Source organism: Panthera uncia (genome assembly GCF_023721935.1).
Source record: "Panthera uncia isolate 11264 chromosome C1 unlocalized genomic scaffold, Puncia_PCG_1.0 HiC_scaffold_4, whole genome shotgun sequence".
Classification (NCBI taxonomy): Eukaryota; Metazoa; Chordata; class Mammalia; order Carnivora; family Felidae; genus Panthera; species Panthera uncia.
Genome location: NW_026057585.1, coordinates 41,784,092 through 41,797,274, shown reverse-complemented (window position 1 = coordinate 41,797,274; position 13,183 = coordinate 41,784,092). Strand labels below are relative to the sequence as shown.

The 13,183-nt window shown below is 38.4% G+C and overlaps 1 protein-coding gene across 2 annotated transcripts in view; it reads left to right on the top strand.

Annotated features, from left to right (window-relative positions):
* ST6GALNAC3 (ST6 N-acetylgalactosaminide alpha-2,6-sialyltransferase 3) overlaps positions 1-12,925 on the top strand; it is a 535,521-nt gene extending 522,596 nt beyond the window's left edge. For both annotated transcript variants that reach the window (XM_049616990.1, XM_049616991.1), the window contains exons 4-5: positions 7,848-7,955; positions 9,038-12,925. In XM_049616990.1, coding sequence (XP_049472947.1) covers positions 7,848-7,955; positions 9,038-9,224 — 295 coding nt within the window. In that variant the 3' untranslated portion in view covers positions 9,225-12,925. The remainder of the gene's footprint in view (positions 1-7,847; positions 7,956-9,037) is intronic.
* The last annotated feature ends 258 nt before the right edge of the window (positions 12,926-13,183 follow it).

The window sequence follows — 13,183 nt, the reverse complement described above, 5'->3', positions numbered from 1 at the left end:
GTCTCCCCCACTTGACCCTGAGTTGAGATCAGGGGCAACTTGGTATTTCCCAGGCTGTCGTACTGTGCCTCACACCCACATGTGACTGGAGGAGAGTAAGCAGAATGAGCTTGATGAGATTAGAAACTGAAGGGAACGTGGGAGAGAGCATTTCAGGAAGAAGGAAGGTGTATATCAGCAAAATGAGTAAAAAGACAAAAACTGGCATGTACAAGATATGTTTAAAGCTCAAAAAATGAACACATATGATGAGATGGGAGTTCACGAGTAGTCCTGGAAAATACAGTGGGGAGTTTAGGTTTGTGGGAGAGATGCCCATTGTCTTAGCTTGTTTGGGCTGCCATAACAAAATACCCGAGACTGAACACAACAGAAATTTACTTTCTCACAGTGCTGGAGCCTGGAAGTCCTAGATCTTGGTGCCAGCATGGACAGTTTCTGGTGAAAGCTGTCTTCCTGGTTCACAGCCTTCTCACTGTGTTCTCAAATGATGCAGAAAAAAGAGAGCTCTGTGGTCTCCTCTCCCCCCCTCTCCTCCTCCTCCTCCTCCTCCTCCTCCTCTACTTGCACTCATCCCATCATGAGGGCCCGTCCTCTTGACCTAGTGTAAAGCAAATTACCTTCCCAAAATCACATCTCCAAATGCCATCAAATTGGGCATTGGAGCTTCAACATAAGAATTTGGAGGGAATACCATTCGGTCAATAGTATATGGTTAAGGAGCCAGACTGGCCTTAATGAAGTGGGCCAACGAGATCTAACCGTCCATCCCTGACATTCCTGAGGTTACATTGTTCATTTAAGAAAGTGAATGAAACTCCAGAAATCAACATTTCCAATTGAAGGGGCTTAAAAGCCAAAGGGCAAGAGAAAAATAGCCTTTTAATTTCTGAGATGAATGAACAAAGTAATTTTTGTGAGTGGTATCTTCTATTTCTACAGCAGCCATAAATCATACCTTTGGGAGCTGTACCATTTTACTTTTAAATGTACATTTTGAAAAGAACACAGTCGTTTCTTATTATGCTCCTTTTATACAATTTCACTGCATTCATCACGAGCCAGAGAGTCCTGTTGATTCTATGGCAGGAAAACTATTTGTTATATTCACAGTCCAAGTGCCTACTGATTAGCCCAGGCATCATATTTGCTGATTGGGATTTCTCCATTTACTCATGGTCCATTTTTCATTACTTTTCAGGCCTAGATTTCTTTCATTTGATGCATTCTCTTAAGAATCACTGTCCACAATATGATATTTTCACCCATTTGAGAAGTGTATGTCCATTTACAAGTGATTCAAGCCAACATCAAGAATTCTGCTGCTCCATTTGCAGAAACTTGTTGCTGCCTAAAGATTTGCTGGGCATGTACCATTGATAGATAGTACAAATATACAGTGTTAATATAATGGGAAAACTCCAGAGTATTTCCATAGCTCCTGACTATCGAATAATATACAAAAATATATGACTTGGGGACAGCTGAAATTGTTTCCACACTTTGAGCTCTGCTTCCATTAGACTGGTTCACAATATTAGATTGAATCCCAAGGTGCTACTGATAATCATCAGCTGTTTTTCTTGCCCAGTCTCTTTGTTAAAATGCGTTCTTTCATTATCCGTGGGCCTTTGAAAAAATGGGGGAAAGAAGGTTTTTAATTGAATAATCTGTATTCTGTCAGGTATTCCTCCTCCCTAGGAGAGTATATGGAAACTTACTTTGCTATTTTTATTTATCCTGCCAGTATCGTATATTGATGAGAGAACTGAGATCCAATAGTGTTAAAACAAGACATGAAATATTGATTAATTCTTTTTTTAAATTCCCTTTTTACTCATGAGTATAGCAGATTTCAGAAGCTGCTGCCAATATTGTGCTCTCCAATAAACCTCCATTATTAGAGGGTCTTGATCCCCTTTGGGCTTTGATAAATGATAATTATGCTTTTAAAATGTTAGCTTGGAGTGCCCCAGGCTTTGTTTTCATCAGTTCATAGAAGGAATGAGTAAGAAACAATAAAATTTAGGCTGCAAAGTTTGAGCTAAAGACCCCCAAAGGAACCCTTCCATGAAGAGGAAGCAACTAGCGACTGAAGCAACTTAGACTCCTCATCCTTGCTCCTACCTGACACATTTTTCCTTTTCCCATTGCACATTCCCCACTGCAGGTCAGGACTTGCCTTTCGGGCCTAGGCCAAGTGAATTCGCTGATTCCTAGGGCTGTATTAGAAGGTGAGATAATGATTTAGTATTAGCCAAATGTGAATGGCTTCAGATAGATTAGTAAAGAGAAAGAATAAGATGTTTGGCTGAATGAGGAAAACCAGTGGGACAGTCAGCAGAGTGGGCAGAATGGGAACTGTAGATAGGGATAACCTGAATTTTTAGGATCAGGGACATCTTTGAGGCAAACTACTCTAAGCCAAGTGTAGGCACTGGGGAATTGAGAAATCTATTACCCTTTTAGGGCACAGGTGATCTTGGAACAGAGGGGAATCTGGTGAGATATCAAAAAGAAGTTACCGCACAGAGCAGCACACACACCCCCAACAAAGAATTATCTCATCTAAAATATCAACAGTGCTGAGATTGAGAAACCCTGACATAGAGAAAGTGCTATTATTTCATCCATCAAAGATAAGCTTCTTGAGTTCAGAACCCAAGTCACTGAGCTAATGGTGTTCAATAATTAGCAGAGCATCCTATGAATACATAGTAGATTCAGTTTAATCCAGTTTTCTTTTGAAGGGTATTCATTTTAGTTTCTTCAGTTCCTCCCCTGAAATTAGCCAAAAGGGAAATCTCACTCATTAGAAAGTTCCAGCTTGCCAGGTAATAGGGGAAAAATGCTTCACAATATGTTTCCAGAAATGAGAAGATGAGAGAACATGCTCAGAAGCAAAAGTACAGGTGAATGAAGCATGCTGACAGCCAAAGATAGTGAGATTGGTAAAAATAAGGATAGCTTGACAGACAACGAATCCCTGTGGGCATGTGATGACCTTTAGACATCAAGAAACAGTAAGTAAACATCAAGGGGCAAGGTAGCTTATATTTTATTGGTAATAAACTAGATGAAAGATCATATTTTAAATGATATGCCTTCAAGCATGTGCTATATCAAGGTGTTGACAGCATCATTTTTCCAAGAGATGAGCAAGTAAATTTAAGTAGTTTCCAAGTAGTAAGTATCTTGATTACCAAGGAGCAATGGGATGTAAAGTGTGGCCAGTGGAAACAAATGATTGATAGCTTCCTCTTAACACTCCTGCCTTTACTTTTCTCTGCACGGCTCATTATTCTGCCACATTAATTTAAGCTTTCTTACTGTATTGAATTAGGGGCTTAAATTCTCTTATCATCCCTATGGGAATTTTGATTGTTTATTTGTAGATGACAATAATTGTTTTTATCGATCCCCAAATGTAGAAGGTATAAAAAGTGCTAGAGCTGATGGCCAGCTGGTACATAGTTAGGGCTGCGTGCACAAGTGACAAATTACAAGACAATATTTGGCCCCAGAGGAGACCCTTTAGGAATTTTTTAAAGCATCTTATAGTTATTACTAGTTCTCTTCTATCTGAAAAGCATAAACAATTTCACATATGTCAGCTAAAGTCTTTTTGTTGTTTTTATTGAACCTCAAAAGATCTACTTGAGTAAAATTTATATATCCTTATTTCTAGTACATCCACACAGCAGGAGAGTTTGGAATGGTGTAGCTACAAAAATTCCCAGGGCCAGTGCCATCCAGGCCCAGTGAGTTCCATTAGAGACCCAGATCACCAGGGCAATTATTCAGAATTCTTGGATTAATCTAGTAGTTGCCATTATGCCACTGCGAGTATCTTTAGATGACATTAACTCCAAGCATTTTGAGAAGAAACCACTTTGCAGTCACCGACATGGGTAGGAAACCTCACATGATTTCACATCCCAAATTTATCAGAGGAACCAGAGAGAGAAAATGCAACTGTCTAATTAAAGTGCTGTTTTTAGGACAGGACACTTAAGCAGTATGAGCCCCCTCAGCCTGAATCAAATGCAACACAGCTTGCTTGAAGATTTTCAGGCAATTATGATCTGTCTATCCAGAAATAAAATAAATCAGGTTAGGCTTAAAGGTAATTAAGTATCAGAGACATGGTAAATTTTCCTTAGTAGTTGGTAACATGGAAAGATATTTAACCAGGTGCCAAACTCTGAAATTCTTGACCTTCTTTTCCTGTGGTAGAGAGAAGGTAGATACGTAGAGGACCCACTTCGACAATTGCATCCTATTTATCCTTGGGTTCTGTTCTGAAGGTTTGTTGCTCAGCTCTCAACTAAGTTGAACCAGAATGAGCCAGGAGAGTTGTTTTGCAGAATAGAGGTCCATATGTCACACAAATGATCTTCCTTCCTTTATTCTGGAGTTATAATATTATCTTGGCCTTAACAGTTAGCAATTCCAAGGCCAAACTGACTCCCAAGAAAAACACATAAAAAGAAAATTTGCCCTAATTTAGGTTTACTTTTTCTCTCAAACTAAGCTTTAGTCTCAATACTACGATCTAGTTGTGTCCTTTGGTCTTGGACATCCATTCCAGCACATTCCATGAGCAGTAGTGTGAAAGAAGGAAATACGGAGCTCCTTCCTCCAAAAGTTTAGTGGCTATAGCCACTACCATTGCAAGGTAAAAACTTTGCACCATTTTTATATATGCCTTAGGCATTTAGTGGCAGACCCACCGCAGAAGTGGACATTAAATGTGATCTCACTGATTAAGGTGTACATTAATTATACATTCAACATGTGTGGAGCATGTTACTGTAGAATGGGTAAAGCTATTAAGGGTGATGATCACAGAAGCAATTGATTTTAAAATTGGAAAAAACCTTAGATGTGACTTAGTCCAACCATCTCATTTTAGAGACAAGGAAATTAAGATAAACATGTTTTCCAAGGCTTGATAGTGGCAAACCTGGAATGTGAAACCAGATATCCACATTCTCAATTCCATACCTATTCTCTACTGACTCTGGAACACATGGGATTGTGTTTTGTTAAACTGTATTGTGATTGTTTTAACAGGTGTGCTACTAGACCATATATTCTTTAAGAAAGTATTCATCACTAACTTCTAGCATAGGATCCCAATAAATGTCTGTTAAAAATACCAATAAATGGGTGAATGAGTGAGACCTGTTCTCCTCCTCATGTACAAATAAATGCTGTAATGTTTAGTTGATCTCTGCTAGTGCATGGTCAGCCTAGTAATGAAGAAAGAGAGGGTAGAAAGCTTGAAAAAATAGAATGAGAAGGCAAGAAGAGTAAATGGTGTATACAATTCAAGTAGGAATATAACCAGAAAAAATTCAGCACGCAGACAAAATTTCTAGTTTCGATTTGGGAGCTTTTAATCAAGACTCTTGCCTATTCTGATCTCTCCCAGTTTTCAAATAAGGACTTTTAAGCAGATGGTGCTTTAAGCAGTTCTCATCATTGCTGCTCCCCCTCAGACCCCAGAACACAGGATGGACCACAAGTTAAGTTGTATAATAAGCAAAGTTGCTCTTGAGTGTATTTCGCCTCCCTCTGGTACATCTTCCCACCCATTTGGCACCCATTCCTAACCCATGCGGCTGCTGCTCTTCTTATCACAGAGGAAAGTGCATGTAACTCAATGTGGTCCTGTTTCTGGAATATTTCCCATTTAGGACGCACACCAGGAAATACAAAGAAAGACAACTTACATAGTGGATTTCAGACTCAGTGGCAAATGAGCAGAGGGGATGGATATATATATGGACTGGGTTTTTCTCTCCTTACAAATCATCCAAGTCAATTAAAATGAAAATGAGAAAATCCAGTTACCAACCCCCACTATGAGCTTATATTGCTCCTGAACTTCTTACGTGTTGTAAGTAATTTGGTACTAAACGATGCCTGTTTAAAAAAAAAGAATCAAAGGATTCGGGGTTCTAATTATAGCACACCGATGGTTTGGTACTAGAGAACTGTATCCACAATATAGGACATCAGTGGGCAGCATCTACTGGCTGGTGGGCTCTACCTAGAGAGTGGTTATCAGTGGCTACGTGTCAGGTTCTAGAAGAGCTGGCTATGCTCCCATATGCCAGGAAGTCTAAATGGAAGGTACAACATTTAGTCTTTTTTAGAAATGGTGCTGCACAGTTGCCAGATAACCTGGCAAGACCCAATGCCCCTATGGAAAGACATTAAGGAGATAGGCAGTCATTCATTTAGATGGATTGGGTCCCCTTGACTAAAGCCAAGCATGGAGATCCAGCTTTTCATCCAATGCTCCCTTGAGCTGCTGAAGTTTGGCAGACTCTTCCAGTCAGCACTACATCTTAACTACATCAGCCACTCTCCTCCTTCAGTGACTGTGATTCCCATCTTTTCCTTAAACATACCGAGCGCACTTCCACATTTGTGGTTTTGCCCTTTACATTTCCTCTTCCTGGAACACTTTCCTCTCCTATGGTCTGTTGAGCAAGTGGCATCTGTCTCCTATCACCAAAGGTAGAAATCCAAGCACTTCTTCCCACTGTACCTTATTTGAATCGGCAAGAAAAATACAATACGGTCAAACACTGGATGGAGCATTACTTTACTCACATTGAGAAGAGACAGAAAAAGATCAGCTCCAATAGTGAGCCTTGGTCCCCACGGCCAATGGGTCCTTCCTGGCAGCTAATTCAGAGCCCTTGGCCTACATGCAACCTGTCTTGTGATGCAGAACAAAGAACCCTGTCCACTCTTGGCAGGGGACAGATATAATAGTGGGTTTGGTCAGGTGTCATGTAACATGCATACTTAAGCAGAACAAAGGAGTACATATTGAGTCTGAAACAAGAAAAGATGAATTCCCACACAAGGCAATAGCCTGGAACAGGCTGTGAGGGCTCCTTATCTCTTATTAAGGAAGTGTTCCAGGCTCAAGGCTCATTCTTAATGCAGCCAAGATGAGAGCTGGAAGACTGTACGCATGAGACTGTCTTTTCCAATATGTTCCACCATAGCTTCTTCCTATTCCCACCCCTCCGCCAACAACCATCCCCTGTCCCCCACCCCCAGATTTTGCTCCTATTATCAAAGAGGCCTTCTCTCGCCAACCTTTATAAACACAGCCACCTCAAAATCTATGAAGACAGAAGCATTGGTTGTTTTGATAATTGCTGTTATCGCCAGCATCTACAACAGTGAATGCACATAGTAGGTGTTCGATAAAAACGTGTTGAAAAGATTGGTAACATGGGTCTTACAAAGGAAAAGTCTTGTCTCATGATGTCTGGAAATCAGTAAAGGAAAACTTTGCAGATGCTTTCCTAGACCAAGTAATTCACCTACACACTGCATCTAATTTACACTGAGAAACCCAACAAGTCTTAAAGAAAGTGATATGTCCAGGTAAGCAAGATAACACCATTATCATTCAGTTTCCATCAGGGCTCCAAGCAGCTTTAGAAAACCTGTCCTCTGATATACAGCACTAATTTGTGTCTTACGGAAAATCAAATAAATTATTTTTTTACCCGAAGGGAGCAGGATTATTTGACTTCAGATATTTGCCATATGGCTTCTCTTCCATACAGCATAGCTCCTAGGCTTAAGGTAGTAAGAGTGAGAGCATGCCTATAAATTATTCAGAGATAATTCAAAATAAGTGTGTATCTTTGACAGATTGTCAAGTTTCTTAATGCTTCTTCCTGATAACAAGTGCTATGTTTTTGATAAAAGGTTGCTCGTTTCTCACCACACTTTATTGTTGTTCTGTGTATGTGTTTTGTTTGTTTTGTTTTGTTCATTATTATTGTTTGTTTTTGTTCCCCCCACAGAGTCCAGTCTGGCTCTTATCTCAGCACGGGGTGGTTTACCTTCATTCTGGCCATGGATGCCTGCTATGGCATTCACGTCTACGGGATGATAAATGACACCTACTGCAAGTAAGATCACAGGAAATTATTTTTATGCATCTCCAATTCTGATATCTTGTCAAAATATCACAATTCATTTTAATACCATAAATCGGAAAAACAGATAAAGCAACAATTATTTCCCGGTGCTCTTTGCTGACATGACATTTTATTGTCAGCACATCAAGTTGTGACTTTTAGGGGTGATAAAAAGAAAAATATTTACTACAATCTAATGTCAAATGTCAGAAGGAACATTTTTCCCTTAATCAGTGGCATATCAGGGATTTGTGGCTTGGAAATACAGAACAAGTTTAGTGGTTATTTAATTTGCAAAGCAAGTTTGTCATTTCTGCTGCTCTAAGGGTTTGATGGATAGCTAGCTACTCAATGGTTATATTTGGTCATGAAGGACAAAATGTCCTGAAGCCTCAGAGAAGCTGACAGCTTAACAAGAATTCCTGGAAATTATATTTCACTAATAAGTGAGTAATCTGCCAGATACTTATTTAAAATGGGTATGTTTGTCCATAGTATATCCCTGCTGGAGGGGTTGTTTCTAATTATTTAATAAAAAAAAAAACCTTCCATGCTTCATCAAAGTAATGAAATGGATTTCCCTACTAAGAATTGGCATAATTTAATTCAGAGAGTATTGTAATCATATTGTCCAAATGGTAACTAAACCACAATCTTCATGATCAAATATTTCTACCCTAACTGTAAGTATAATGGAGCACAGATGAACCGAATATCTTACCCTGAAAAATTACAAAGCTTCTTTAAGCTCTGCAAGAGCATCAGGCTATCCAAAGTTTGCTTCCATTATATACCATTTCCTCCTTTAAAGGATAGGTATATGTTTGAATGCAATTGGTGTGATGTATAAATTTTATTTGATTTATTAAAGCACTAAGGGTCTGGTACATCTTCCTAAAAGCTTTTATACATAATAGCTTTTAACTGAGTTCATGGACAAGAATCATGCATGGGTTTGCAAGTAAATGCATTTACTGGGCACATAATGGATTCTTGCAAATCACTGCTTCATTCTTCATCTTAATTCTTCTCTCCTTTTCTTTTCTTTTTTTTTTTTTTTTGTTCTTTTTTAGGACAGAAGGATATAGAAAAGTCCCCTATCATTACTATGAACAAGGAAGAGATGAGTGTGATGAATATTTTCTTCATGAACATGCTCCATATGGGGGGCATAGGTTTATCACTGAAAAGAAAGTGTTTGCTAAATGGGCCAAGAAACACAGGATAATATTCACACACCCAAACTGGACAGTGTCTTGATGTTGGTTTTTCTGATCTTGCCACAACACTTGACATGGTAATACCACAACTGTGATGATATTGATGCTAATGACGATGATGGTGATGACAAGGACAACAATGATGATCAAGTCTGTACATTCTCAGATATGGATGGTGACCCTGCCAGTAATTTGAACTTGGGATTTCATGGAGGGTGGTTGTGCTCTTTCCATTTATTCTGAAGGTTCAACATTACATACTGCACTTTATAATTTAACTGGAATTGAAATGAAGGCCAGTAACATGACAGCCGTGACCTAAGAAATGGGAAGATTATCCTTCAAGATAGCTGCCCAGTATTCTTGAACAGTGAGTAACTTTCAAAAGCCATGGGATTTGGCCTCGTGAGACTAGGTTATTGACTCTATGGTCCCTTCAACTTGAGCAGCTCCACCATCTTGAATGGTTGATTGTCAAACACTGACCCAAGAAATTCTATCTGGGTACAAGTATTGTACCACACTTACTAGTTAGCCTAGAGGCAGTGAAGGAATCTTCCTGACATACCATGGTCCTATAGTACCTCCTACAGCTGAAGCCTCAGGCCATTTCTTGATTAACAAGGGAGATATCATGGCCATCCTACCCATCAGGATTATTCAACAATTCAAACACTTAATTCAAAATGGGCCAACTAGCAGATCTTGATGGATTTCTGCTCCCACCACTCCATTCTCACTACCCCAAACAATATAACCTAACCCGGTACTAGAGTGATCTCTATTACTGTTTAGTTATTTTTGGTTGAATCCTAAATATTTCAGAAAGCTATTTAACATGTAAGATACCAACACTGTAATAACATATACTGTGAAAACATTCTTAAAACATAACCAAAAGGGTTTACTAACTCTATTTCAACATCCAACAACACAAAAATATATGCTTTTTAAAATCATGAAACGAGGAAAGCAAAGCATATTTTTACATCAATTTGTATCCTACCATACTTCATAATATATATTTGTATATTCAAATTTCTATTTTATAGGCTCAAGATGCATCTCTCCATACATTACATTATTGTTGCCAAGTGCCAACTGTTAGACATGGAGAGGAGATGATTCCTTGTATTAAATCTGACCAGAACTTTTGCCTTCTTGGGGTTTATTTTCCCCACAGTGTATCAGTTGTTATACCATAATAACAACAATAATGACCTTAATGTCCAAAGTGCTTTGTCATGTAGAGTCCTCATACATATGCTGTCTCATGTGATGCCTGTGACCATCCATTGGGCTATTGCCTGCACATTCTGACACCTCCTTAGCAGATAAACTGTAATTTGTTAATTGCTTTGATATATTCCAGATCTTCCCTTTGCTAATATTTGTATAGAATAGCATTTATGTAGACTAGTAACCAATTGATTTCAGTGCCAAATATAATACATCAGGATATGCAAAAAGTATCACAAGGATGGTCTTGGCCATACACTAGGACTCCTGTGAACGTAAGTACTTTTGATTTTTTTTTTAAATGACTCTTTTTAGGTAGAGAAAAATGAGGAAGCAGGACAACAGGAGGGAATGAATGCAGAGAAATACAGTCTCCTGTCCCCATCTTGAGATGACATTGTTCTCCATATAGTCATTGTTCATTAAATATTAGAGGACTGATTTGCTGAGAGAGTCACTGAGAGACCAAAAATATCCTTGCAAATGATTCAAAAGATGCAGCCAAGCTTAACTTACAGAGAATGATTTGGAGGATGAGAGTGATGATACATTTCACCTTAGGAGGTCTTTACCATGTTAGGTCCCATGATTAGTTCTCATTAAATGAGCCATCTTGGACTAAAGCCTCTTTGCTGCTCTCTGCTGCCATTTTGATAACACCAATACATCCATGAAAATGACCAAACACCACGGTGGAACTGTTACTGTTGTTATTCTTCTGTTGTTTCCTCATGTGGTTTTCAGTTCTGTGTATGTCAAGATTTTTTGAGCTAATGATGGATAGGATTGCCCACGCAAAGAAAAATAAACAGATGCAAACGTTAAAATTGTAATACAGACTGTTTAACCCCCTGTTGTGATATAAAAGTTCCACTTTTAAATATAAAGGAACATGTGATTCTCAGAATGATTCAGGGAATGACACAATTTATTTAGTTTTCTGGTAAATGCAGGGGTAAACCTATTTGTTTCAGTCCTTACCAAAAAGAAACTTTCAACACTTGCCTGCTCTCCTGTCTCTCTATGAAGAAGACTTAGCAGGAGACTTTGTAGTGGCCACAGACACTCTGTGGCAGGAGTTGTTTGTAGCAGGCAGTGTTTCCTCTGGAGGGGTAAGGGTGGCCTCTCCTCTCCTTTCCTCTCCTCCCTCCCCTCCCTTCCCCCCCTTTTTTTCTTAACTAAACCTCAATCCCACTTTTTATTGTCGTTGTCTTTCATCTCTTTTTTTCTAAAAGTGGGAAATAAAAACCATTATTCTCAATTTGAAGACCTAATTGGATGATTTCCAGTGTAATCAGAATTTTGATAGAATCACATAGCTTATTTTTCTCTGCAGTCTTAATGTTCTCTGCTTCCATGTTCTGTATTTTTTGCCCTCAGCTTCCTAATTCTAGTGGAAATACAAAGTCTAATTTCTCTCATATTGAGAAACTTTTCATCCAAGAGTTACTGACAGAGAAGAGAACGACAAAGGAGCAATTCAAAATTGTCACACAAATTTCTGGCCACTTCCACTAGTTCTAGTCAATTGAAAGGCTTCATCCAGCAGCTAAACATTGAAAAATTCAACTGAACTCTCTCTCACTGATATATATGTATTCCAGGAGTTAACATCTATAAAAAACAAACACGTTTCAATTCCATCCAATGCTCTAGACAAATGGACTATTGAAAATGGCCACAATTTGCTGAAATCAGCGTAAAAGCATGCAAGCTAGAAATAATAGAGTAAATATTATTAATTTAGAAGAAAGCAAGGAAATTTTAAAAAGGGTTTTAATATGAACGTTTGAATCCTTTCAAGTTAGCATAGTGATAAGTAGTAATGATTTATATTGTTATGATGGTAATGGGAATTAGAAACCTTCTAGACTATGTTTTACCTTGCTATCAAACCTATCAAAGAAAAACCAAGGATGTTTGTATATATGCACAGAGTCCATTTGTGTGTGTGTGTGTGTGTGTGTTGTGTGTATGTTTAAATGCATACATGTAATCCTATATTTTTCAGTGATGTGTATGAATCACAGAAAACCTATTTTAGACTTCAATGAAATGTGTTGGTTTACATTTTGAATCCTGATGAAAAAATAAAGCAAAAGTCGAAATGAAACATACCAATTGTAAAGAGTACATAAAATAATGTTCAATGGCTGGCCTATTGAAGAAAGAGAAGCTGCTTAACCTGGAACCGAGAACACAGATGCCACAGTCGTCAAAGATCAGACCCGCAAGTATAACCATCTGTATTGTAGGCTCTGACAATCACAGCTCTGCCAAAGTCACATGGAAAAACACTACATCAAGCTGCATTCACACTGAAGTGAACACTGGCCCCCTTATTAAAATCAGCCTGTCTTTAGCGTAAGCAGAACTCAGATTTGCATGATTTTTATTATATGGTTAGAGAACTGTGACCATTGTGCGAAGAGAAAAATATATAAGGAGATGGTTCTTTGAAGGTTTGGAATGAATCAGCCGTTGTGAGAGCAAGAGTCTGAATTGGGGACTTTGCTGACCTTTCCAGAAGTATAAAGGCATCAGAAGAGAATCACTGGTTATTTCCTTAGAAAAAAGACAACACTAAGTACTTTACCTGGTGGTGTTAATTGGATGCTAATAGTAAGCTCAGCTTTAACTTTAATAAGCAAGATAATATAATCAGATGGTTTATTTATTTATTTTTTTTAGTATACCCATCTAGCGTTTAATGTGGCATGTCAAATGCAAAGAACAAACCATGTCATCCAGTGTCAGGTG